The 26,890-nt window shown below is 34.9% G+C and overlaps 3 protein-coding genes across 3 annotated transcripts; 1 reads left to right on the top strand and 2 right to left on the bottom strand.

Moving 5' to 3' along the window:
* Window positions 1-8,646: 8,646 nt before the first annotated feature.
* On the top strand, window positions 8,647-12,756 carry LOC132042994 (cold-regulated 413 inner membrane protein 2, chloroplastic-like). Its single transcript, XM_059433494.1, has 6 exons — window positions 8,647-8,910; window positions 9,285-9,401; window positions 10,603-10,698; window positions 10,796-10,860; window positions 12,209-12,278; window positions 12,356-12,756. The coding sequence occupies exons 1-6, from the start codon at window positions 8,744-8,746 to the stop codon at window positions 12,519-12,521; spliced, it is 681 nt and encodes a 226-aa protein (XP_059289477.1). The 5' UTR covers window positions 8,647-8,743; the 3' UTR covers window positions 12,522-12,756.
* A 752-nt stretch (window positions 12,757-13,508) lies between these two features.
* LOC132043003 (PLASMODESMATA CALLOSE-BINDING PROTEIN 3-like) lies at window positions 13,509-14,464 on the bottom strand. Its single transcript, XM_059433503.1, has 3 exons — window positions 14,086-14,464; window positions 13,897-13,975; window positions 13,509-13,808 (listed from the first exon to the last, which is right to left on the bottom strand). The coding sequence occupies exons 1-3, from the start codon at window positions 14,405-14,407 to the stop codon at window positions 13,625-13,627; spliced, it is 585 nt and encodes a 194-aa protein (XP_059289486.1). The 5' UTR covers window positions 14,408-14,464; the 3' UTR covers window positions 13,509-13,624.
* Window positions 14,465-17,525: 3,061 nt separating this feature from the next.
* LOC132042986 (carboxyl-terminal-processing peptidase 1, chloroplastic) lies at window positions 17,526-25,336 on the bottom strand. Its single transcript, XM_059433487.1, has 13 exons — window positions 24,936-25,336; window positions 23,254-23,373; window positions 22,453-22,590; window positions 21,798-21,902; window positions 21,546-21,714; window positions 20,727-20,803; window positions 20,600-20,644; window positions 20,390-20,473; window positions 19,281-19,319; window positions 19,079-19,141; window positions 18,196-18,325; window positions 18,061-18,117; window positions 17,526-17,985 (listed from the first exon to the last, which is right to left on the bottom strand). Exons 1-12 carry the CDS (start codon window positions 25,320-25,322, stop codon window positions 18,062-18,064), a joined length of 1,413 nt encoding a protein of 470 aa, XP_059289470.1. The 5' UTR covers window positions 25,323-25,336; the 3' UTR covers window positions 17,526-17,985; window position 18,061.
* Between the last annotated feature and the right edge of the window lie 1,554 nt (window positions 25,337-26,890).

Below are 26,890 nucleotides of genomic sequence, written 5' to 3'. Positions count from 1 at the left end.
AAAGAATTTTGAAATACATGTACCTCTTTTATTCTCCCTCACTACATTTATCATCTTCTCATGGACCCTAAAAAAATTCTCTCTCCTCTTTCCCTTTCCCTTTCCCCCTCACGCTGCCGCCTCGGCTCCGACATAGACAATGCCGTAAAAAATTCTCTCTCCTATTATGTAGGTTTTAAGTAATGCAATTGGACCACCGATCTAGTTGATTTCAATTCCCTACTTTTCTTGGAGTTATTACCAACATACGTAAATGCGACTCAAATATGTTGGAACAAATATAATATGTTCTTTTCAAGTAAGTATGGCATGCAACATATAGAAAAGTAAAACAAATTTAGTGAATAACCTTTTTGTCCTTGTAATTTTGAACTTCTTCCAGTTGGTTGAATAAATTTTTCCCTTTCGACTAAAAAAAATGTTGAACTTCAAGTTTGGAATTTTTAAAAGTTTGAATGAGTAATTTGGAGAGAGAAACGTGTATCTTAAATTTTGATTTAATTTGACTTACTTCATTCCATAAATACTATTGCACCTACCTATTTCTCTATATTTCATATCCGAGAGAAATATAGAAAAAGTTTAAAGAAGCTCATGACATGAAAAACAATACTACAGACTCCTATAGAAAAGTAAAACAAATTTAGTGAATAACAATTTTGAACGGGTTGAATAAATTTTTCCCTTTCGACTAAAAAAAAATGTAAAATCAACAAATGTTATATATTAACATTGATCGTGGACAACATGTTATTTTAACATTGATCGTACCACTAGTTAAACTTTGTAATTATAACATCCTCCTCCATCTTCATCCGTGGAGTAAAACCACTTGTTATTCTAACATTTATATGATAATGCTATTTAAACTTTATAATTATAAAATTCACTTATCTTCATCCGTAAGGATAAAAATATCTCAGATTTATTCGTAATCTTTTGTCAAGAACAAAAGAAAAAGAAAGCAGGCCAATTCTTTTTGTTTTTTTCCACATGAATAATCTCACTAATTGAATGCGTGGCTGCTATTTCCCATGTTGGATCTATCATGGGATCAAATGCCACGTGACTGCTTTCCCATCCTAAAGTTACCTCACACGTGCAAGTTGCAACCATGCATCAGTTGATGCGTTTTTTTTTTTTCTTTCTTTTCTTTTCTTTTCCTTAAAAATTTCAATATTATATTCTTAATGGCATGCTTTTATACCTCAAAGATATATTGAAACTAGTGAATTGATCCGCGCTTCATGCAGTGTTGCTTCCAAACGCACACACCAGTGTATGCGGTCGTACAAATAATATAGGATTTTTAAGTTCAGATATCGTACTCACAGAGATTTAGATTTTATACTGTTCAACTAATTCAAATTTTATTATAACTATTCAAAAAGGTGACAATCAAAGTGTTTGTTGTGATTAAACTAAAATTGAAAGTAAACAATTGAGTATGAGTGTTCTTTGTAATTGAGAAACTTGTGACGAAGACTGTAAGGTTTATCAGATGAGAAAAAGTTTCAGGGTCATCGCTTTCGACAATCCAGTTGATCTTTTAACAATTTTACCTATCTTATTTCCTGGGTTACTAGTTGACGGGTTAATTGTAACTTTATGATATTCTCTCAAACTACTCACAAGCCTGTAAATGCTAGTATAACGCTTATATCTCTATGATCGCCAGAGGTAACAAGAACACATTTATTTCTCCGTAACCAACTAAGTAGGGCTAAAGCGTATATCTCTATCCTCAGCAGCGAAACGATGAAATCGAACAAATACTATTTATTCTTATTACGTACGTGAATTCCCTCTTTCAAATCCAACTCACGCACCATAAATAGTGTCTAATTAGTGATCAAGTAATTAAATAATTAAGCACAAAAATAAATAAGCAACCCAAAATATGGAAATTTAATTAATAGAAATTGCCGTCAAACCAATTATCATGTCTTTCGCCACAATACTAGAATTAAAGAGTTTATCTCCACATAGACATGGAGGAAAAATAACAAATCATCAGAATAAAAATGTAAAAACTAGTACTACAGAAAAAAAAAAAAAAAAAAAAAGGTAAGAACTTCACGGTCTTGGCGACGACTCCAAAATTCTCCTGCGGTTGAAAATCGGTGGCGCGACGCATAAAGATGCCAACGTTTTTGGGTCTCTTCTTGTTTTCACCGCTACCATGCTGCCAGGTAAGACTTCAACTTAAACCTTAATTCATTACTTTCCCTCAATCATTCAAATGTAATAATCATTATGTCCATTTTGCTGCTTCCCTTGTTACAATTCAAATGTTACACTTCATCTCATGCCACGTAGACAAACATCTTGAGTCCTCCATTTTTTTTTATTTCATGTGCTGCTCCAATTTTCTTTTTGCCCGATATTTGCTTCAAAATTTCTTTATTTACACACCGTTTTATTTTACATGGTAAAAATATAATATTAGCACAAACCATTATAATTAATACTCAAACAAAGATTAAAAGTACTAGAATGTGAGACAATAATGGCTAAATATATGCATTTTAGCCTAACATCACGCGGTTACAAAATAAAAAAACAGAAATAAATTAAAAAGAGAATGATTTCTTTCATTTTTTTTATGGGATATCATCCGGTTAGTATAATGCATTTCTATTGACAAAAACGGAGGGAATGGTCCACTATTTATGAATTGTTGACATGGAAAAGAAAATTAAAAGTTTGATAGATGTAAGTCCCAAGATAAAAACAATAATAAAGTCCATTGCAATTTTACATCCACGAAGATGCTTTAGCCAATCACAAAAATTCAAACAGGAGGCAATCAAAATTTATTTGTAGATGCTTCTCACATATTATTGACGCGGATAATGAATATTCTCCCATTTCCTTTTCAATATTTTTGCTAATCTAGCTAGGACTTTAAGAGCCCGTTTGGATTGGCTTTTTTATAAATTCTTTAAAAATTTGTTTTTAACTTTTTTGAGTGTTTGGGTAGGCCGAAATTAAAGTTATTTTGTGCGTAAAATAAGCCTAAAAAAAAATAATTGGGTCCGTTTGGTTTTATCTTATAAAGCGAACATAAAAAAAAAAAAAAAAAGTTAGCCCTCAACTTTTTTTTTTGGCTTATATGTTCAAGCTTCCGCTTATAAGTTGCTTATATTTTAAGCTCATCCAAACAGGCTCTAAGTCATTTTTAGGAAGAAAATAAAAATATATTTTTTTATTATTTGGATACAACTTTAGAAGAATTTTGCTAAATATTACTCCTATATTTTTAGATATATTTAATTCTAGTATAAGAAGTTATTTAACTTGTCTTATTTTGTAGCTAGTTGCTTCTTCTTTTTTCATTTAGAGAAAAAATTTAAAAAGGGAGAAAGACGGGGAAAAAAAAGTTGCCATATCACACACTTGAATCGTGATGGTTTGGATACCAAGCTCCTACAATAATGTGTCATTAATTTCTTTACTTTCTCATTTCGTCTTTGTTGTGGCCTTTTTTATTCTATCTTCTTATCTTTTCTCCTTCTTCTTTCTTTCCTTTCTCTGTGACGTATATTATTATTTTCTAATTGCAGTTCCTTACCTCAGCGTCTTCCTTTCATCTCTCATCCAAATTCACTAAAGAAATTCTCACAATTTTAACTACACTGTCAACTGTACGAAAAGTGAATTCAACTTCTAAGACAAATACTGCTACAATAACAACAAATTTAGTGTAATATCCAGAGAGGGATTCAAAATTTGGAGGTTACGGGTGCCGTACCATTTGTTTTAAATATATATCTGTTGATAAAAAATTTACCCTATTTTCGACCTTGTAAGACAAAGTTACTATTTACAAGGTCGAAAATAGGGTAAATTTGTTATCAACACATATATAATTTGTCAATTTATAAAGACAAATGGATCGAACAAAAAATGAAATAATTATGATACTTTGGCGCAACGGAAAAAACTTTGAACAATATTAGTAATTGCATAAAATATTTATACATCACTCATTTATAATTGCACTCGATGAGTTATTATATTCTAAAAACACTCAATGATGGCATAATTATTTAAAAAGACCGAATAATTTCACATACATAATTTCAATAACAGAGACGAAGTCTCATGTGAAAGTCTCGACTCACAACAATAGAAAACCTAAAAAAAAGCCAAAGAAATCAAATGAGATTTCAATATAGTTTTCATGTCGTCCTTTGTTGCAACATGCATTTTTTTTTGTAAATTAAAATTTTCAACAGGATTTAAATCATTTCATTAAGAGTAAAAGGAGAATTTAAAAGTTAAGTTATTTCTAATTATAGAAAGGTGACATTCCTTTTAGATAAAATAAAAAAAGAAAGTGTGTCACATAAATTGAGATGGAAAAACTAATATTTAATGCTTAAAATAAAAAAGAAGAAAAAAAAAAGTCAGCAAAAATTAAAACGAAAAAATATAAAAAAAAATTCAAGTTAAAAACTTCAACTTGGCATCAGATATGTGTAATGAAAATAAATATAGTAATGTGAAAGGTCTTGTGGCCCAATGGATAAGGCGTTTGAATTTTAATAATGAGACACGTTGTGTGTTCGAGTTTGGGCGTGATTTCTCTTTTTGCAAAAGAAAATAAAAACGTAGCATAAAAAGGTGGGTTCGAATTCGCGTCCACAAAGCCTCTTCACCCCGGCACCAAAGGATTCGAATTTGCGTCCCCATAGTGAATATCACAAGTGTAGTAAAAACTTGACTCTTCACCACTGGCACCATGCCCTTCGTTCTTATTTGGTTTGGGGGTGGCAAGTTTAATATTTTAAGAATATCTTATACATATTATAGGTATATACACTTTTAATTATTAATTTAATTTTGAATTTCAATCGAGGTGTCCGGGGTAAAAAGTAAAAATCCTACTATCTCTTTTCATTTACATTGCCGTTGACATCCCCACCATAGTACATAGATCCATCCCTGGTAATATCACAAGTGTAGTCCGGGGAAAGATAAATTGTGTACATAGACCTTACCCCAAATTTTGAGAGGGTGGAGAGATTGTTTCGATAAAACCCTCAGCTCAAAGCAAATACTACGATAGTGAAATAGAAAAAAAAAAAAAAAAAAGATCTTTTTACCAGAATCTCCATGCTTAAATTCATATCTGCCAAAATTTGAAGTTAAAAGAAAATAAAATAAAAGTAACAGAGAAAGATGAAATCAAACACCAAGCAAGCATGTAGAATTAAGCTACAATTATTTCATAGTAGTTAAATAAAACTAAGGCAAAAAATGATTATATCTCAATTAAATGAATAATAAATTGAAGAAAGTAAAACTAATAGATAAATAAATACTAAAAAGGGAAAGTATAAAAAAGGAACCGCTTTCGTTTTGAATCTGGCTACCAAGGCCTAGAAAAGTTAGATGTAATAATTAATATCAAGCGAAGAAACCAAAATATCTAATTTCTGACCTTTTTAAAATACACTGCGGAACCAATCTTCTTAGCCCCCGTTTGGCAATAAAAATTATTCACTTTATTCCGGAATTTTTTTTCACTTTTTTCCGGAATCACCGTTTGGCCATGAAAATTCCGAATACAATTTAAAGTTGTATTCCGGAATACCAAAAACTCGAAAAATTTGTTTTTAAAAAAAAAAATTCACTTTTTTTATAACTACATTTCACCAAAAACTACAATTTCAAAAATTATGGCCAAACACAACTCCAACTCTAAAATTCCAAAAAAAAAAGTGATTTTTTTTTATATCTATGGACAAACGGGGCCTTAAGGTGTGATGATCATCCATAAAACTTCATTCCCTTCATTTTTACTTCCTTGTAGAGAGCAATCTTTTCCTTATCTTTCCCTCCCTTTCCTGAAAGCTCCAACCCTTCATAATTTTACCCTTCACAATCATAGAGTTACCTTCCTCTCTGCTTCACATATATATTTAACAGATCAATCATATTTAATTCACAATGAAATAGGATGGGAAAAAGGAAAACTGTTGAGGCTTTTGATCTTTCAATTAGAAAGAGCACGATTATCCCTTAATTAAAATGAAAACTGTTGTTGTCCACTAAGAAGTTCTGGTAATTAAAATTTGGAGGTTTTCGAAAAATTAAAGGGAAAAGTGGGGTATTAATTATTGTGTCATTTAATGTTATTACAAAGACACATAAAATTAGTAGGAAAAACAAAAAAAATAATAAAGAAAAGTCAAAAAAAGGAGAAAAAAAATAAATATGAATAGAGGCCATAGAGAGGTTCTACATCACCTTATTTATTTCTAGCTTTATACTCCTTTAGAGGTAAGGTATAAGGTAAGGCCTGCAAGTTCGTTCCTTGAAGTATTTGTTTCAATTTATGTGAACCCATTTGACTGAGCACGACATTTAAGAAAGTGTGAAGACTTTTGAAACTTATAGTTCAAAATAAGTCTTAAATATTTGTGTGGCTGTAAATAATTTCATAAAGTGAATTTGTTTTCAAATTAGGAAAGAGGTCATTCATTTTTGCACGGACTAAAAAGAAAATAGGTTCACATAAATTGAAACAGAGGGAGTATTATATATAGATGTAATATTGTACTCCCTCTGTCCCATTTTATGTGATACGTTTTCTTTTTTAGTCTGTCCCAAAAAAAATGATATATTTAGAAATAATTTAACTTAAACTTTTCATTTTTATCCTTAATGAAATGATTTACAACCACACAAATATTTATGATTCGTTTTAGATCATAAGTGTCAAAAGTCTTCCTTTCTTTCAAATTCCGTGCCTAATCAAATAATATCACATAAATTGGGACAGAGAGAGTAAGTTCTAAGACAAAGTGCATTTTTTTGAAAAAAAGGTTGAATACATACAAAGCCCCCTAAACTTATCCCAAAATTTCATTTTGGTACTTTAACTACACTTTGTTCCTATTGATCACCAATGGTACTTAAATTCTGCACCTGTCAGGCACTTGTTTTACAAAAACCCACAAATCTTAAATGGAAAAGGGCCAAAATTACCCCTGAACTTTGAAAAATAGTTCATTCAATGCCCGTTATCTTTAGGGCCAATTATCTTTCTGAGTTATCTTTTGTAAATCAATTATACCCTGTACAGCTGCTTCACGTAAATCATCCCCTTCAAAATTATTTTACCCTCAAATAATTTTTTACTAATAAAATAACTCAATCCGACCCAAATTTTTTTTTCCAGCAAAAATAATACGGATAATTTTTCCAAAAAAAATATAAAAATAATTCCGTATTATTTTTGCTGAAAAAAAAAAAAATTCGGGTCGGATTGAGTTATTTTAGTGAGTAAAAAATTATTTGAGGGTAAAATAATTTTGAAGGGCTAGATGATGCCATTTAATGCAACAATTAGGTGGAAAAAGATAATCGACCCCATAAGATATACCAGAAGCGGTATAATTAACCTAAAGATAACGAAGATGAATGAACTATTTTTCAAAGTTCAAGGGTAATTTTGCCCTTTTCCGAATCTTAAAGGCGTGAATTTCAAATGCCGCTGACGTGTCAATATAACAAATAAGAAAACTACACGTGAAAACAAAGAAAAACTTTCTTCTCTCTGCCACCCGCCTACTCACCCCCTTCCCTTGGCCTTCTTTTCTTCAATTTGTTTCTCTGGCGAAGTTTACTGCATCAACGAGCGAATATATGGAAGAGAATATTTAAGAAATCTGGTGCTCTTTCGAAATTAGACCAAATAGTATTTATTAAACAGAAAGGACACTAGCAGCCATAGACATATGATGAAAATTTTAGTGTTGGGGATGAGAGAAGATGGCGGTGGTGGTGGCAGGAAGGTGGTGGGAGGGAGAGGAGATAAATAGAAAAAATAAAAAACATTATGGATTTCACACGCCTAGAGTTGGGGCATTGTACTCACTTTGCCATTTCATAAAAAAAGTGTCTAATAGATACTAAATTTATATAGTATAGGTGTTCAACAGGAACATGGTGTAGTTAAAGTGTCAAAATAAAATTTTCGGACAAGTTTAAGAGGATCTGTATGTATTCAGCCTAAAAAAGAATTGTGTCTACTCAAATGCCATTAGTACAAAAGAAAAAAAAATTATATGCCCTTAACGTATGGATATATCTCATAGACTGTCTTCATTAACCTGTTCGCTCATGGAAGCTTCAAATATCATATTCTGTATCAAATACATCCCTGAACAGTTAAAAAAAAGGGATTTAAGTATGTCCTCGCACTAACGATAAAAGCTGAGAGAGTAGTATATTTATGAGCCGATAGATTATCAAAAGACTGTTATACAACAAATCACAAACATCAAACGCATCTTTCTTTATCTTTTCCTATATATAAAATAAACTGAGAGAGTAGTATTTATCTTTATATAAAAAAAAAATAAAGCAAAGATGAATTCTTTCAAAAAATATAAAAAACGTGGTGTTATAGTGACTTGAGCATAAAAATGTCCCACAAAAAATGCCACTTTGCAGGTGTACGCTTAAAAATAGCGAAGGCAAATCTTCAAACTCCAATCATACATACTATGAATCCAAACGAGACACAGTTGTCAAGTATCTCAAATTGTCCAACTAAGAATGCTCACTATTTGACAAGTGGCACACCATTTCTTGTACATATGATATATGATAGTATATACTTTCACTCTCACTCCCTCCCATCACCATTTTCTCGAGTCTTCATTTCCACTTTGTTTGTCTTCATAAAGCAAAATAACAGTAAAGGAATCTTAAAGAAAGATAGAAAATGATGTCCCTTTCTCTTTCTCTTTCTCTGTCTTCTCCTACACACCATTTTGCTTCATACAATAAGCAGCAGATATGCGCTTTGAGATCTCCTCAATCTCATCAGACTAAGATTTCTCAGCAAAAGTTGCAGCCAAGTTCCAGTTTTCTTGGCTATAACCCTCTCAGGTAAATTGAATTTTCGTTTATTTGAATGATTCAATATGTGAATCCCATCTCAAATTTGGTTTATTTTTCCCCTTTTATTTCATGGTTTCTCCCCAACTTCTTTTTTTTTTTGGTGGGGTTCTTGAAAGTTGATGCCCCCCCCCCCACACCCCTCCAAGCCAAAAAAAAAAAAAAAAAGACTGGTGTTTTTCCCTTTTATGGGCTTTTTCCTTCAATTTTGGTGTTTTCAAAGATTTGATCTTTTACCCTTCTTTTTGTTGATGGATTTTCCAAATTTGATGTTTTCACTGGTTTATTTCATGGATGAACTGTCTCAGCTGTATTTTCCACCTTATGGGGTTTTCACTGGTTTATTTCTTCTTGTTGTTTTACAGAGTTTCAATTGATTTAAGTGGAGAGATGAAGAGGAAGAGAAGTGGAGGAGTGGTTTGTTATGCTTCTGCTGCTCTTGCTCCTAGAAATCTACAGTGGGTCTGTGCTATTTCCTCTTTGTAAGTCTCCTTTACTTCACCATGCTTATTGCTGCTAAGTTTACTTCATCATTTGCTGGTAAAATGGGGGTATTAATCTTTTTCCTTTCCATTTTTACCCTGTTTTGTCTGAGTGAAATTGGAGTAGATAACGGGAGGTAGGTGTTGCTTGAATATATTTAGCACAGGCAAATTATAAGTTGACTTGAGAAACCGAAGCCATTTGCTTTTTGTTAAATTAAGTAAGTAAATTTTATTAGAATTCCAGCACCAAGGAGATGCTCTTAGACCAAATAAGTATAAAAAAGAGCCCCTATCTGAAGTTATAGGGAGCATATGAAGTCCAGCAAAGCGTCTGCATCATTCAAACCGGAAGATTCAAAATGTGATTAGCTTCAGAAACTCCACTAGAACACCTCCAGTTCCTCTCTGATATGCACCAACGATCATGTAGATCATATTCCCTTCCATACGATTTTAGGTCTATTCTTTTCAATCATCACACGATGGCATCTGTTGACCAGTGCAAGACATGGCTAAACCATCTGATATACCTTTCTCTTATTTTATCCTCTATGTGTGGAAGTCTGCAACTTAGACTTTCAAAGCTTCTTAGATAATTAGATGATTAAGGGTCACTTACAGGCTTATGTACAAGCTAGATCTTCTAAGAGCTAAGGTGTATATGAAAAACGGGTTGCTGGTAGCACACTGGTTAGAATCATCAACAAGGAGAAAGCATTGGCCCTTGGCATTAGCTCATTAGCTTGGTTGCGTAACACACTGTGAAGCCCCGGGAATTTCTATAGTTAATTTGGGCTAATTTTGAGCCTAAATAATGTCATTAAAGTGAACTTGAGCTATGTGGGACCCACATGAGGGTGTCCAAATGTTTGGAACATGTTAACGTAAGTTCGGGAAATGTGAATAAGTCCTTTGTATAGACTGTACACTTTTTCCTGCCATGTAACATTAGTTTATTTTGTTTCCAGGAATTTACTTTTTGCATTCTCCTTTTTCTAGAGTCTGAGTGCACATTAAGTTTCTTTGGCCTAAGTCTATTTGATCTTTAGAAGATTCATAATATGTGCCCTTTATTAAGCCTTATAGAGTATAATTTATGACGAAGGAACTATCTCTTCTTTTTTTCCCAAGTAAACCCTGTTCTGCGTGCTGCACTGTTATTTGGATATTGCAATCTGACAGTCATTGGATTTTCTAGTGTGCTCATGGTTGCGAAGGGCACTGGTATTCACAAGTCTTTTCTTGTTCCTTTATTTGCTTTACAAGCTCCTACAGCGGTTGTCTCATGGATCCAGTAAGTTTTTCGTTTAGCATCTGTGTACTAGCTTTTGGTTACTTCATAAAGCTGGGAGTTCTCACATTACAGCAAACTGATGAAAAATGACTTTCAGGGGTGAATATGGCCTTTGGTCAGCATTTTTGGCACTTATTGCTCGCCTCTTCTTCTCTTTTCCTGGTAGGTCTTCTGGTTGGTCCCTTTATTATGCCTCTATGATTTAAACGTCAAATTTGAAAATTGACTATCTTATCATTTGTTTTGTGTTACTTTGTATGTTGTATCCCTTGGAAGCAAGCTAGTAAATTGTACACAGGTCTTTTCCTTGTTCTGTTCTAAGGTGAAAATGTCAGCAATTTTTTGGTCGAAAGTACTGCTGGGAATACTGCTGAACCCTTGCATGTGAACAGCCCTTTCGGGTTGTTTGGTTACAAGGATAAGAGGATAGCAGATAGCAGTCCTGGGATAAGTCTGGGATTATTAATGCCATATTTGTGGTATTATTTTTATACTACAACCAGTCTGGGATAACAATCTCGGGATTATTGATCTTGGGATAACAACAACATACCCACTGAAATCCCACTAGTGGGGTTTGGGGAGGGTAGAGTGTACGCAGACCTTACCAGAACCTTGGGAGGTAGAGAGGTTGTTTCCGGTAGACCCTTGGCACAAGGAGAAGCAGTTCAAACAACAACAACAACAACAACAACAACAACAACAACATACCCAAAGGAATCCTTGTCCTACATAACCTTCTATCTAAGGGCATTTCCTTAGTAAGCTGGACCTGCGCCATATCCTGTCTAATCACCTCTCCCCAATACTTTTTCGGCCTACCTCTGCCTCTCCTGAAACCGTCCATACCTAACCTCACACACCTCCGCACTGGGGCATCCGTGCATCTCCTCTGCACATGCCCAAACCATCTCAGCCTTGCTTCCCGCATCTTATCCTCCACCGAGGCCACTCCCACCTTGTCCCGGGATAAAACAACAAAATGACAAAGATGTCCCTCTCCAAAGCTCTTGCCCCAAAGTTGTTTAAGAAAACTAAGGTTAACATTGGAAATAAAGGTTTATCCGAGTTTATCTTATATTAAACCAAACACATGTTTTATATCATACTCCGTATATCCCATAATTTGTTCAATGAACCAAGCATATACCAATAAAAGTATATCCATTAAATGTTCCTGTCATTATTTAATCTCTGTATTATAATACCCACATTATAATCTCAGTATAACTTGTTCACAAACCAAACAACTCCGAAGTGAATTGAACTTGATAAGTCAACTAACGGGATAAATTTATAGTAGGAAGCAGAATCAGGTTCATGTATTCATGCTGCTTTTGGTCAGCAGAAAACTGTGAATGGACAGTACGAATTGAATATTTGACCCTTTCTGTGTTGTCAAAGGTGATAAGGAGATTGTTATCTTTGAATGCTATTATGGTTTTAGCTACTAAAATCAATCATCAGATGATTTATTTGAAACATCTGGCTTTGATCTTGACCATTCTAGGTGAACTGGAATTGCCATTTATAGCATTCTTGATGGTAATTGTGGCTCCTTATCAAGTTGCAAATCTAAGGTTGGTATATCTTCCTCAAATAAATAATCGTTCCTAGATGGACTAGAATTATATTTGATTCATGTTGTTCTTGGCAGGGGTACAAAGGAAGGTGTTATTCTTTCCTTGGTTATAGCAGCTTATCTAGGTTTTCAGCATTTCACACGTGCTGGCAGCTTGCAGAAGGTGTTTGATCAAGGTTCAATTATTGCCACCCTAGCCATCATTTGTATTGTCGCTACGCCATGTTTGCTCTTGATTTGACTTGAAACTACGGTGATTTCTCAAAGGAGTCCTGTAAATTATTTGAGTATTTGAGGGATGGAGATCACGCAAATTAATATCTTTCTTTAAATCCCTCTTATGTATACTTCAAGCTGTATATCTAGTTAATTATGTTGGACAAACTAGGGTTGAATGTATTTATGCAGGAATAAATTGGATGACCTCTGTGAACAAGCTTTCACTTATATCCTATTAAATTCTATACTTTGGGCAACATTTTGGGCTACTTATCAATGAAACACAATGTTTCCTATTTTGGGTTTTGCCGTTGACCTAAAGAAAGAAAAAGTGTCTTCTTTGGGCTTACATTACATGGAATGAGTTTGCAAATTCCAATGGTTCCTCCAGGAGATACAGAACCCTCCTTTCAGATTCATGTTTCTTGAAGAGTGAGTGGCTTGCAGAGCATGTTTTCTCCATTGAAGTCTTCACATTTTGACAAATTGTTGATTTCTAACACGAGTTAACATTCTTCTGAAGTAGTTCAAAATATTCTAACTCAATTATATTTTGTCTCTAATGTATAGCTGTATAAGAGAGGACTGTCTTGGTCCTTTTGTTCTGATAATGTTAAGCAGTGACTGATGCGAAGAAGAAAAACGCAAAACAAAAAGAGGTCAAAGTTTCAATTGATTCTTCGAAAGTTAGTTGTGCTTTCGCAATTTATGTAGTGTGCTACTGTGTTCTCTCTGTATCTGGGAAGCAGCATATCTCATATGCCATAATTTGGACGATGAAAAGCAGATCTTATTAGCAGTCTCCTGTCGATGGATCAGTTCCCGGATTTTGTACATTGACTCTTCATTGAAATTCCTAAACGAGATATCGTATCTAAAATATTATTAACTGCAGAAATATCTTAATAGAGAATTGGCTATATTAAGATGCTGTTCTTCACTACATACCGGCTTCCTACTTGGACTAAAAGCAACAAATAGAAGAAGAAGTATAACAAGTTTCATGTGTTGAATGCCATGGGATTTTCATATCTCATGATGATTGTGCCTCTTTAGAATCAATGGAAGTATGGAGACAACTAGTGTCTTCTTGCAGCTCCAGTGAACAATGCTTGCCCAATATGTTTAGAAATGAGTTGCTGTAACTGCCACCATGAAAGAGGCCACGGCAAAGATAAACTGGAGGTTGCTTGATAAGTTATCTGCTCCATTGGGACTGCCCGTTGGTTCTAAACCATAATCTGTTGGTTCTGAACCAAAACCACTTGGAGGTCCACCTGGTGTGTATGGATTCACTGGCGTCATTGTGCTGCAATTACAAGGAGTCAGACAAACATCTTAACATTTCTTGGTTAGGAGATAATATGAAATTTCAAATAATTTCGGATAGTTTATACCTAGGAGGAGTTGGAGGTGGCATGGTAGGGGGTGTGGTGGGGGTTGATTTTGATGATGCATAGTGACAACTCCCAGAGCCTGCAGTAATGAAAGGAAAAATTAGAAGCTTTGCCAACTTTTTTTAATTAGCAGATTGATGAATTACTTATGTGTGATGTTTAGTAGCTTAGGTGCAATCTTCCACTTACTTGGATCAGTATTAGTAATTTGTGCTGTTCCTCCGAAATCACAGCTTGTGGGAGCTGGATTTTTTTGGTAGTAGTCATTGAAAGCATAAGAAGCATGGTCTTTAATTGTGTTTGGATTATAGCAGCTTCCTCCAGACTGAATAGTTGAACAATCTGCACCTCCAAAGCCACAAGCATAGTCCAGTGCTGTTTGAAGAGCAGTTGGTGAAGCAGAGGAGCTGGCTACACACCAAGTACCCCCAGTAGATGGCCCCGGATTGTTGCCTGGATTTGGGTTTGGGTTAGGATTTGTGCTCGGGCTTGGGTTCGGGTTTGGATTCATGCTCGGGCTTGGGTTTGGGTTTGGATTCGTGCTCGGGCTTGGGTTTGGATTCACGTTCGGGCTTGGGTTCGGGTTAGGATTCATGTATGGGCTTGGGTTCGGGTTGGGATTCATGTATGGGCTAGGGTTTGTGATTGGCTGTGTGGTAGATGGTGACGGGGGACTATCCATCGTTGGGTCTGGACTAGGATTCGGGTTTGGATTTGTTGAACCTGGGGTTGTTGGATTAATAATGGGAACATCTAGCTGGTTAGAATACATGGAAGGTGAAATGGCAATGTCCTTCTCTTGGAATGCTAGTTTTTTAATTTTCCTGATGGCTTCTGTGGGAGGCTTGTCTGCAATGCTTGTACCTGAAGTAAGTAATACCAGATAGGTGTGTCAGTTTGTTCTTTCTTTTTTCTTCAGATCCCGCATGTTCAGAGAATGAGTAGCATATCACAAGGTTGTTTGATTCCATATCATATCCTTGAACCAAGAATTTGTTCTGCTAAGCAGTTGTACTATCTTCTTAGGGGTTGATAGATATCCAGAAAACAATGGAGCTTCATAAGAACTAAATTGAAATTTTGTTGGTTTAAGTAGGTCTTTTTCTTTTGGGAGAAAGGCAAACTCCTTAGTAGCCTATATTTGTGCCAAAGCTTGACTTATAAAATCTTTACAGTTATTTGTTTGTCCATAATTCAAATTGATTAAATCGAAATGCTTCACAGGAATTAAAAAATTACAACACTGCATGCATGCAAGAGAATATTGAGATGGTAAAGTAAATGAATTTCAAATCAATGAATTCGATGGGGCGCAAAGTAGTGGTACAAAACTGTACATTTCATTCAATAAATCAGTATTCCTCTATTCTCAACATAATCTCATGCACGAGTTAGCTCCAAAATTTAGTATGCAAACTAACTTTTTTGAATGGAAATATTGAAAATTAGCCTGGGCATTTCATGATTGAAAACTATCTGTTGGAACATATCGAAATATGTATAGTCCAAAAAAATATCTAGCGGTAGACTACAATATAGAAGGATCAAAGGACAAGTTCTGGTAGAAATATCACTTACAATTTACTAGAATTTAAGATTATATAAATACATTTCAAAAATTATAAAAGAAAAGGGGAACAGAGTGATATTCACCTGAAAATATCAGAAGACAAAAGAGGAAACAGCAAGAAACTGTCATAGCTACTTCTTCAATAGATTTTGTATGCTTGTTCTTCCTTCTTGATTTCTATGAGAGAGTTTGTCAAAGAAGAGAAGCACTTGAAATGTAAGCTGTGAAGAGGAAGCAATCATTCGTAGCTGCATGTAATGTGTATATATAATATAAGTTATGATAAAGTTAAGGAGGGAACAGAATCGTAGCTTTCTTGCATTAGAATACAGGTTTATTGAGTTTTAATTTAGAGGAATATAAGAGACTTGAGAAAGGAGGCATTAGGTAGCTAGAAACTGCAAGCAATTGGAGGTGCCTAAATAGCAAAAGGTTGTTGCCTCAATAAGGCAAAAGATAATCTAGTTTTGGATGCAAATCTCAAGTTTCTCCCAGCTTGTGACACCACTGTGCTTTTTTTTTTTTTTTTTATAGCTATGGTATTCGAGACAGCTGGTGCGCACCTCAACTAATTTTACGAGATACTTGCGAGCACATATACCTGATAACCATGTCCAAGACTTGAATACGCGCTTACAATTTTATTTGCGGCATAATGTTTGGTTATACAAGTGGTAGTTACATTATAAGATTTTTTAAAATAATTTTTACAATAACAAAAAAAATTAAATAAGAATTTTTGTACAGATTTCTTTTTAATATGTTCTATTCACGTGAATCAACCACTTTGGAATTTCAAGAATTTTGGTTTCTCTCTCAGAAATTCTTCCAGTATATGATCTAACATATGATGGTTGAGTTTGTTACAATTTTCTCCCCTTTTTTTTCTGCCTGCCTTTTCACTATTATACAAATACCTTGAGGGGTAAAGTAAGAAGGAGAAGGAAAAATGGCAGATTTTTGTTGTTTAGTACTTGCTTTACATTTTATGCTCTGAGGGTAAAAAGTTGGGGGATGTCTTGCCAAATTTTCCTTTGCCTGCTGAATATTTGACAGTCATATGAAGTGTATATATTCAGATTGTCTAAAGGAAAGCCTATAGAAACTACTATGAGACAATACTACCTTTTCACCTTTATGAAACTTAGGTGACACCATTCTTGTATTAATAATTGCATTTTGATACCATACTTCATATTAGCAGCCTAATCAAGATTTCTAGCACATAATAGAATCATGTTTACACTTTACATCATCAAAATCATATCTTGTCCACATGGCCAAAAAAAAGGAACGCTAGAAAGGAAAATTAAGGTAACTTCAACCTTACCTTTTCTGGCCCGTCCCTTTCCTCAGGTGTTACAAATCTTTTGAAATTTAATCATTACTGAGTTCCAAAGTATTCTTGGCCTGGAGATAAACTTTTTGCGAATACAATGTAAAATACAGGTAGAATTTTGGAGAACACAACTCTGTGGCAATTACCCCCTTTGTAAACAATTACCACCTCTGTCCAAGGCAAGCATTGAAACACTTTGGGGTAATACCATTCAACCAAAAATCAACTGTGTGGGATGGGTAACACTTGAAGCGACTTTTTATAGCACTATGAAATTTGTGCGACCAAATGTTCATACAATATGCATGTGATTAGTTGCTTTAGTGGGATCTTTTATCTTGTTCGGAGGAGAAATTACCAAATGTATAATATTTCCTTTATTTGTGCTGATTATCCTCTAAATGCAAAAAGTACTTTAATCCAGAGGCTTAAGATGGAGGAATCTAACACTTCATAATGTTACATTATTTCTATTGTTAACTTTATATTTTGTATCTCTATTCAATGAGTAATGTGTACACCTCATTTGGGAACATCTAAGACAATTGTGTTTTTTATTCTAAAAACATCTATTTATTCTGAAAGTTCGTCTTCATAGAATCTCGTCAATCCACCTACACAGAGAGAGAGTGAGGAACACTTTAATCGCTTGTGAAGTGTCAAACTCCAGCTGAATAGGGATGTCCTCTGTTATTCATTTAGTTCAATATGAGGCTCACATTCCAATCATAAAATTGATTTACTCAAAATATGTATATACAATATACATTGTTGTTTACATCGGGTAAATTGCTAGTTATATATGTACACCTTGTGCGACTAGCATCCATTGGCGCACCTGCCATCAGTAAGATAAATACAATATAACACAACTCAGCTGGTTCAGGCTAATTTCAACATCCACTGGCCAGTTCTGCACTTGATCTGATTAAAGTTGCTGATATTGATCTGATTTTTTGCTTTAATAGTGATGCCTAGGCAAATAGAAGAGGTTGCAATATGTATCCAATCTTTGTTTCTTCCTGGTGGTGCTCAGTCAAAGGGTGAAGCTAAACGAGTGTGGAGGTTAACATCTGTTATTATCATATCAATCCATGTGTTGCACGACCAAGGACTAGCCCAAGTTATTCATCCGTCACGGAGAATAATCAGAATTGGCCCAGAAAGGAAAACGAGCGAGCTGCATGCAACAGAAAGTGCCATGATAAGAAATCATAAGCTAATAAAGAAACAAGAAGAAAATAGAAACTCTTACCTTATCCCTCTTGCTGCATATGGCACTTGGACAGACGATTGTTGACTTCACTTAAAGCTGCAAATATTATTTAGTTTTATAATCAGAGAAGGAGAAACAATATGTTGCTGACACATGTAAATCAGAGCCTCTTACCAGGAAAATTCTTGAAATCCGGTTCAACTCCATTGCCATTAATATCCATGTGATTTGGCGTGACATACTTTCCAATTGTTACAACCACACCCGAGCCATCAGGCAGCTCGAACACCGACTGAATCAGGCCCTGCAATGATGTGAAGAATATAGTGATGATGTACCTCAGAAAGAAGATCAGCAAACCTATCCTCCCCTGCACCACAATTTTCTAGCTATCGATATAAGAAACAGTTGGCTTCTAGCCAATTTCAAAGGTCCTCAAAGCTCCATGTGCATTAGTTGTTTAACTATTCTTTTTGGCCTCAGACCAATACATGTTAGCCTCATCCCCAAAAATCCCAAGTCCCATGCATATTCAATTTATCTGTACCGTGCTTATTTTGCCATTGATAGAGAATTAATGAAAGAGCATCTATATCAAGCTTTCGTACTTTGAGGACTGACTAATAGGATGAAAATCATGAAATAATGCAAAAGCGGAAAGTAGGTTAAGAAAAGAGCGACAGTAAAGTTTAAGAAAAGAGCGACGGTAAAGTTTCACATTCAATCTGGTCATTACAAGATGAGTGTGCACCGCACAGCATTTTGATCTTGGTAATCCAACATTCAAGAAATTTCTTTAGTTATACCTACGCATTTAGATGATTTGAAACACTTTCTGGAGGAAACAAAGAAGCCTTGCATAGCTGGATATTGATGTAATTATGCTCTTTGTATTATACTGTTAATTTGGGATTGAGGAGTAGTTAATAAATATAGTGTACCATTGACAAAAGTTGCTTTACAATTTATAGAGATATATTATCTAGTATGCCAATAAATAAGTTCAAATATTGAAATGAGAAACCAAAAGCCAAAGACAATAACTACAAATTCAGACCTTGCCATATGTCTTGTCTCCCACGAGAACAGCTCTACAATTGTCGTGAAGCGCAGTTGCAACCTGAAATGAAATTCATAAATTAGAACACAAATGTTTTTTTTTTGTTTTTTTTTTTTTTTTTTGACAAAGAAACATAAATTAGAACCCAAATGTTTCAAAATTCAAGAACTGGTGCGGCGATGTAGTGTGAGTAACTCACAATTTCACTAGCACTTGCAGTACTCTTGTTAACCAAAACCTGCATGGAAGTTACTAAGGCCATCAGAGTAGTAAAAACAAATAGTAATATTTGAGAATTAGACAGAAAAGGACGTCTTCTTGAATTTGCAACAATAACCAGAGCCTCTCTATGATTCTAAAATCAGGAGAACGTTAGCAAAAATCCCCAAAATGTTATATATGAAACCTGTTTATTTCATTTATCCATTGCTCTTACCAACTTCAGCAAATTTAAGGCAAAACATTAAAGTTTGAGACAGCTTCAAGCAAAGACTCAAGCTAATGCTGCGGCGTGACATATAAGAGGATTAAAAGCCAATATCTAAAACTTCTTTAGACTTATATGGTGAAACTGCAAACTTGAATTTTCAGTGGTCATATACCTTAAAGAAATTGGTGGAGCATGTGGTTTAATTCGATGCAAAGTGAAATTACAAACAAACTTCCCCTAACATCTACAATCCACTTGACCTTAAAACTCAAAGGTTTTCATTCAAAGTGAAGTCTCTGCTTCCAGAGGCGAATCCATGATTTCAAGAGGATGAGTTCACCTTGAATTTTTTTTTTTTTTTTTGAAAAAAAGACGCAAAAGTGCATTTAGTAGGATTCAATCCCACAACCTTATAAGGGATTAAGTGGTCAACACTTAAAGAAATTGGCGGAGCATGTAGTTTAACCATGTGTTCCTTCGTGAATATTAGATATATTTTAAGGATTATATACATAATATCCAGATTGACCGGGTGAACACATGTTCACGTGACCCATTTTTAATGGGTAGATTCGCCCCTGTCTGCTTCATACTTGACAGTGAAGGGAAGATCCCAAGTTTCTCATTCAGGACGATATTAATGCAATTGTTCATTCAAAAAAAAAAAAAAAAAATGAGAAAAGAAATGTAGTTTGAAGAAAGCTTTGATGGATTCTTCTGTTTCATAAGTGATATCACAAAAATGGATTGGCGTAACAAAGACAGGAAAAATATGCCATTGAAAGTTTTGAGGAATTCTGCTGGTTTAGAGATGATATCTGAGATGTGGACTCTTATATAATGAAAATTGTAAGTTTCATTCATGAAAAGTCTCTTACAATTACTGGAGCTGTAATAAGAGGAGGAGCTTCTGCAACAATATTCCTTGTATACTGTGGATCTCTTCCTACAGTGTAAATCACCTGCCAATATTTATATCTTAGAATAGTTTCTTACTGAACAATAAGTATTTAAGGATGACAATTCAAGCATATTCATATCGCAGAATAGCTAATGTTCCATATAAAAGATGAAAAAAAAACGGCTACCGTGTCTCCTTCATTCAGAAAAAGTTTTGCGATTTCAATGCCAGCCTGAAAGGGAAAAATTCACCGCTTGATAAACAATTAACCTGTCAAACTCATAGAGCAAATCAAATAAGGGATAAAGGAAAACCTGCACTAGTCCACCAAGGTTATCTCTGAGATCAAGAACAAAAGATGAGGCACCCATGCCTTCGAGTCGCTTAATTGCTGCAGAAAGTTTCGACAATTTCAGAAAAAGACTACAAGCAGAAACCAGAAAGGCGAAAGCTAATACACATTAAGTTGCTGAAACTGAAAGAGTTCAGACCATGTTTCAGGTGTGAGATCTGCGGAATGGACAATACTTAAAACAATTCAGACTATACACAGTTTTAAGTGCCAACACAAAAGTTATTCCAGAATACAATAGCACATTATCTCCTGACATTTCATTAGCTATTCAGGTTTTAATGAAAAGCTATCATAACATGTAATGCAGTTCAACCGAAGATGTTCCCAAAGGTTCGACGACGTTGAGAGCTACGAAATGCAATTGTAGTCATCACAGAGTGGTTTCAAGTTGTTCTTCCAAGACATGGAAAACCTCTTAACTAGACACATATATCTTAAAGTTTGTGCTTCCACTTGATTTCTGTGGAGCTTAGTTCCGCATATCTGACAGAGCCATTAGCTACATGAAACCCTCTAGTTAAATAAAACTGGATTCATTTCATATATTATGTTCTCCATTTAAATGTTTACTTCTGGTGTCAGCATCTTCGCATATGCCATCTCCTGTTATTCTAGTGAGAGTTGTCCACCTACTGTTACACTCTTAAGAAGAAAGTTTAGTTAAAACGTAAAATAGCTTTAGTTTCTCTGATGAAGTTCTTTAGTAGCACTTAAACTAGTAACATTCTCTTTCAGTTATTCTGCTCAACATAGGGCCGCATATATAACAGATATGTACCAGTAACCAAATCTTTTCTGGCCAATGCATTGAACTCCTTTAGGCGCACATAACCAACAGAAGTAGAACCACTGTCAATCTGCTCCAGCCGATAAAAAACGGGTGTCTTAGCAATAGATTGCCTCTCCACATTAATGGACTGGACAGGTCCACAATTCCCATGCTTAACCTGCAATTACATCATGAGAATCAGCATGAAGATGTCATTGAACAATAGACCTACTGAGGTCCGGCAGTGTACAGAAACACAACCATGATGTTCACAGATGTCCCATTTGGACCTAGTAACAGAGATGATGCTTCAAAGGCAGATTTACCCAGCACATCCACCCCATTCACGGATATTAGTTCATCTCCCTGCCACGAGGTCAAATGAAAGATACATGTTAATTCTTGTTACTGAATGGTAAATCAAACTAGAATAGGGAAAACTGTAGTAAAACCCAGATACTTTCAGCGGGGAGAGAGAATGTAAAGAACTGGTATGTGTTAATATTTATACTCACTTGCAGCCAAAATAGCACATCTTCATGCGGTCTACATATTTAGCTATGGAAAATTCCAATACGTAAAATATATCATAAGCCATCATGCGGTACAAGACACCTATCAAACTAACAAGCAAGGCCCCAAGCACATGCTATGAGAAGGACTGGACACCTTGAGAGAAAAGCATGTTGAATCAGAGGCTATTAGTTTGCAGTTCAAATCTTCTCTCTCCTTTTCCAATTGTATCCATAAATAACCAAGACAAAGTCCTTGCTGTCACTGGCATTATCAAGTTTGACTATAATAGCAGATATATGTAGCATTTGATCAAGAGAAAAAAAAAAGAGAACCACAGCATAAAGCTAAGCAAAAAATTACTGCAAGTGCTTTTGTAGTAAACAGACTGTATACGACATACCTGTCGCACACCGGCATTATGGGCAGGGCCATCCAATAGGAGCCCCAAAACCTTCAGTTTTGAACCTCCATTGCCATCTGGGACATCCCTGAGGTTTACTCCAATTCCAGTCATATCATATCTAGCCATCTTGGAGAACTTTCAATGACAAGCAGTACATGTCATGGAACAAGAACACTGAAAAGTTTGTAAGACGTTTATTTGAATAAGGAAAATGCAAGATAGAATTAAAAAGAAGGAACCAAGAGAAATCATCTATCTCGTGGTTTACGATACAATACCCATGCTTGACCGTAAAGATGACTAAAAGCCGAAAAGTGCTTAAAATCGTCTCTAGCAGATATGGTTTCATAAAATTGGGTTCCAACCAATTAAACAAAATGGAAGGATGACATAATGCAGGAGAACTGGCAGACGTAATATCAGTACAGAATCAGGACAGTTGATAATACAAATAATACAAACATATACCGGTATAACAAAAAAGGTGGGGACATAATCTAAAGGAACTTCAAATCATTAATGCTAACAAAGAAGCATCAGACCACTTGCAAACTTCACTGATAGATTTCTGGCAACCTATAAATGAAAAAAATACATCCAGAGTGCTTAAAGTTTTGCAATATTAAACTCGGAAATAAGATTTCTAGTCCTATGTACCAATCCAAACCAAAAAAGTTTTACATTCCCATGTGGTAGTTGTCCTGCCTTCCTCTAAAATTGAGTGCAAATTTGAACATACATATCAAAATCAACATCAACACTACAGATGCAAATTTAGGTCTAAAGAGAACTTATTACCTGTTCAGGAGAAAGAAAACGTGTATAGGGGTCACCCAAGCTAGCCAACATACGCCTGATGATATCGTGAGCTTTTGACCTTGTCTGAATTGATGAACTTAAGATGTCATCTTTCTTTTGCTGGTAATAATAATAGAAAAAGAAATATTTAGTCATGAATATTTCTAAGTTGATAACATGGCAAAGAATATGATAGGACAAGGAATGATCTAGGTAGGATGATATCATGAGAAAACAGATTTCACTAGAAACATAAAATGCTTAGGTCATCTACAAAATATTTTGTTCTTGATTTTGTTGTGTCCGATATAATTACTCTGAAATGGACATAAAAACTCAATAATTTGATATGATGCAATGTTGTAGATGGAAAGACATACTTTTGATATAAAGATATGATGTTTGTGCTAGCAAAATGCTGCAACTGCTCCATTTATCACGTTTTATCCACATTAGACATGGTGAGCAACAAAGTTAGATTTTTCGTTCACTGTACACTAAGCAGCATGAATTTTCCTTCCTCAAATTATTACATTGACAAATGAAAGACCTATATTCCACCACTAATACTACATACCTTAGTTAAGTGCACTGTCTACAACAGAAAGAAACTAGAACTTCTTCAATCTCATAAGATGTGTGATGTGACATAGTTTTAATTTTAGAAATCCCAAAATAGTTGACAAAGGTTCATTCAGCATTCACAACTTTCAAGAATCTCACTACTAATTAATCTGAAATTCGACCACTATATGATGTTTTCCTCATTAAACTAAATAGTATCACATAAAGTCCATATCTCCAACAATTAGTTTGACATTTTCTTTTCAATGTTCTTAGAAATACTTTTTTTTGTTATTCCTTCAAATCAAGAAAATCATATGGCTTTAGTATATACAAATACAACATTATAAGGTCTACAACATGCAATTCTATTAATTAGCAAAATATATTTGCATCCTGCCCCACCAACAGAGCTAATCAGCATTTTCAGGACACATATCAATACAAATCTTAACCTCCATCAAATTGATAAGAGTATCTCCTTTGCCAAGTTGGAAGTAAATTTTCAGGTAGAGGATTCTAAAGCCATAAAAAAAGTTCCACTATACATAAGAAATAAAATTAAACATATCCTCTAGTAAGAATATACCAAATATGTTCCACATATGTAAATTTTTACAAATTTAATGATCTAAGTACACCATCAAGTTTGATATAAAGCATACTCTCTGGTGTATCCAAGGGTGTGGCCTAGTGGTCAAATAGTGTAGCCTAATGGTCAACGAAGTGGATGAGAATCATGAGTTTCAGGTTCAAATCCAGCGGAGACAAAAACACTGGGTAATTATTTGTCATCTGTCTAAGATTTGGTGGAAAAAGTTACCAAGTGGAATTAGTCGAGGGGGCACAAGTTGGCCCCGACACCATAAAAAATATTCTTTAGCAGCAGAATACCAAATACTCAACAAGATATCTATCAAGAATTGATATGCAAGAGAACCCCTTTAGCTCAAAAAGGTAGATTTTTTAGAGAGAAACAACATCTGACAAGACAAACTTCTGGAGACAAAGAAAAGATTCTACATTTAGAATGAAATAAAGCATATTCTATCAAGAATTAATATTCAAAAGAACCCCTTTAGCTCAAAAAGGGTAGATAGAGAAAAACAACAACTTACAAGCCAAGATTCTTGAGACCAAGAACGAGGACTAGTGTTAAGAAAGCTGTCATTAACAATCTGCCAAGCTTCTTCCACAATCCTTTCATTGCTCACCACTTTGGACACTTCAGTGTACACCTCTTCCTCCGCCTCGTTGTCGCGACAATTTGTTGCCTCCAACGAAAATTGAAGTGAAGAAGGAGATTCCAAAGCAATGGAATTAGGAGCAGAAACAAGAAGCCCCAAAGAAAGAACTAATGACACCCCAGTTGAGACAACTTGTTGAAGGGGTTTATGATGAGAGTTCAAAGATGATTTTTTTGGAAGAATTGAAGATTTGGGTGCTGAAAAGGAGGTTAATAATGGTGGAGATGGTGGAGGTATGGGGTTGTGGAGCAGCCTCATCTTCAGAGTGAAGTGGTACAGCATTCCTTATGATATGTGTTTGCTCAAATATGTTTGATTTAACTAATTATAATTGATATATATTTTGCGTCATCAAATTACTTTTGGGGAAAATAGTTATTTGGCCCTTTATCAACTTTTTCTTTTTTAATTTTATAATCCTTTTACGAGAGATCTTCATATTTGGCAATCCCCGCGGGGTCGCTCTTCTTTTTAAAGTTTTTAAATTTTTGTCTCATATTTATTTTTAAATTTTGTCCCTCATATTACGTCAGCTTTTGCCCTAACTGATACTCGAGGTTTTGGGTTCGAACCCCCGCTCAAGATAAAATAAAGAATAATTTCGCGAGCGAGCGCCGGGAGGAGTGTGCGCTCCGCATAACTTCCTTAAGAAAACTACAAAGTTTACGCGGAGTAAGCGCCGCTTTTCCTCAAGACATAGTAGTTATGCCTATGCGAGCAAAACTTTTCCCACGGAACTACGCTTACGTACAGATTTCTTTAATTAAGCATAACCAAAAGTGCCTCTATCCCAAAGTGTGCTCGAAAAGTTTTTTAAAAAAAAAGTCTCAAGGCAAAGTCTCCCCCTCCGCATAACTTCCTTTGAAAAAACTAAAAACTATTATCTTGGCACATAACTTTTCCTCAAGGCATAATTTAGTTTTGCACTTGTGGGCAAAACTTTTCTCATGAATTACGCTTATGTACAGACTTTTAATTAAGCGTATAACTAAAAGTACGCTTAACTAAAAGAAGTTTTGAAAGTTTTTTTTTAAAAAAAAAATGTCTCAAGGCAAAAGTCTGCCCTCCGCATAACTTCCAAGAAAACCAAAGTTATGCCTTTAGGCATAACTTTTCCTCAAGGCATAATTTAGTTTTGCCTTATTTGGCAAAACTTTTCCTTAAGGAATTATGCCTTGTGTGCGACTTTTAATTAAGGTATAACCAAAAGTATGCCTTAACTAAAAGCGTGCGCTTGAAAAGTTAAAAAAAAAAAAAAAAAAAAAAGTCTCAAGGCAAAGTCTCGCCTCCCGCATAACTTCCCGAGAAAAACTAAAGTTATGCCGAGGGAGCATAACTTTTCCTCAAGGCATAATTTAGTTTTTGCGCATGGGCAAAATTTTTCCTTAAGGAACTTTGCCTTGTGGGCATACTTTTAATTAAGGCATAACCAAAAGTACGTGCCTTAACTAAAAGTGTGCTTGAAAAGTTAAAAAAAAAAAAAAAAAAAAAATGTCTCAAGGCAAAGTCCTCGCTTCCCCTCCGCATAACTTTGGTTTTTCCTTAAGATTGTATGCCGGATCCCAGACACTCTCTCTGTACCCCCGTGCGAAATTATTTTTTATTTTATGCTCGAGCGGAGTTCGAACCCGAACCTCGTGTATCCAAGTCAAGGGGCAAAACTTAAAAGAACACAAATACGAGGGCAAAATTTAAAGACCACCCCAAAAGAAGGGCAATCCGTGCAAAAAAATGTTCATATTTTACATATAGGAGATATGAAGTACTTCTAACTCTAGGGTGTGTTCACGAAGGAAAACACTTTTCGTGAAAATAAGTAAGGTTCT

Source organism: Lycium ferocissimum, chromosome 2, assembly GCF_029784015.1.
Source record: "Lycium ferocissimum isolate CSIRO_LF1 chromosome 2, AGI_CSIRO_Lferr_CH_V1, whole genome shotgun sequence".
Classification (NCBI taxonomy): domain Eukaryota; kingdom Viridiplantae; phylum Streptophyta; class Magnoliopsida; order Solanales; family Solanaceae; genus Lycium; species Lycium ferocissimum.
This window is presented reverse-complemented; position numbering and strand designations above follow the sequence as displayed.

Excerpts from the sequence above, each read along its gene's own strand:
- LOC132042994 (XM_059433494.1), top strand. The coding sequence starts at position 8,744 with ATGATGTCCCTTTCTCTTTCTCTTTCTCTGTCTTCTCCTACACACCAT. Across the intron at positions 9,402-10,602 it reads GTCTGTGCTATTTCCTCTTT|TGTGCTCATGGTTGCGAAGG; the intron begins GTAAGTCTCCTT and ends TGGATTTTCTAG. Across the intron at positions 12,279-12,355 it reads TATCAAGTTGCAAATCTAAG|GGGTACAAAGGAAGGTGTTA; the intron begins GTTGGTATATCT and ends TGTTCTTGGCAG.
- LOC132043003 (XM_059433503.1), bottom strand. The coding sequence starts at position 14,407 with ATGAATCCAAACCCGAACCCAAGCCCGAGCACAAATCCTAACCCAAAC. Across the intron at positions 13,976-14,085 it reads AATTACTAATACTGATCCAA|GCTCTGGGAGTTGTCACTAT; the intron begins GTAAGTGGAAGA and ends TCATTACTGCAG. Across the intron at positions 13,809-13,896 it reads CCACCTCCAACTCCTCCTAG|CACAATGACGCCAGTGAATC; the intron begins GTATAAACTATC and ends TTGTAATTGCAG.
- LOC132042986 (XM_059433487.1), bottom strand. The coding sequence starts at position 25,322 with ATGAGGCTGCTCCACAACCCCATACCTCCACCATCTCCACCATTATTA. Across the intron at positions 18,326-19,078 it reads GAGACAAGACATATGGCAAG|GGCCTGATTCAGTCGGTGTT; the intron begins GTCTGAATTTGT and ends ACATCATTGCAG. Across the intron at positions 18,118-18,195 it reads GGATTTCAAGAATTTTCCTG|CTTTAAGTGAAGTCAACAAT; the intron begins GTAAGAGGCTCT and ends TAATATTTGCAG.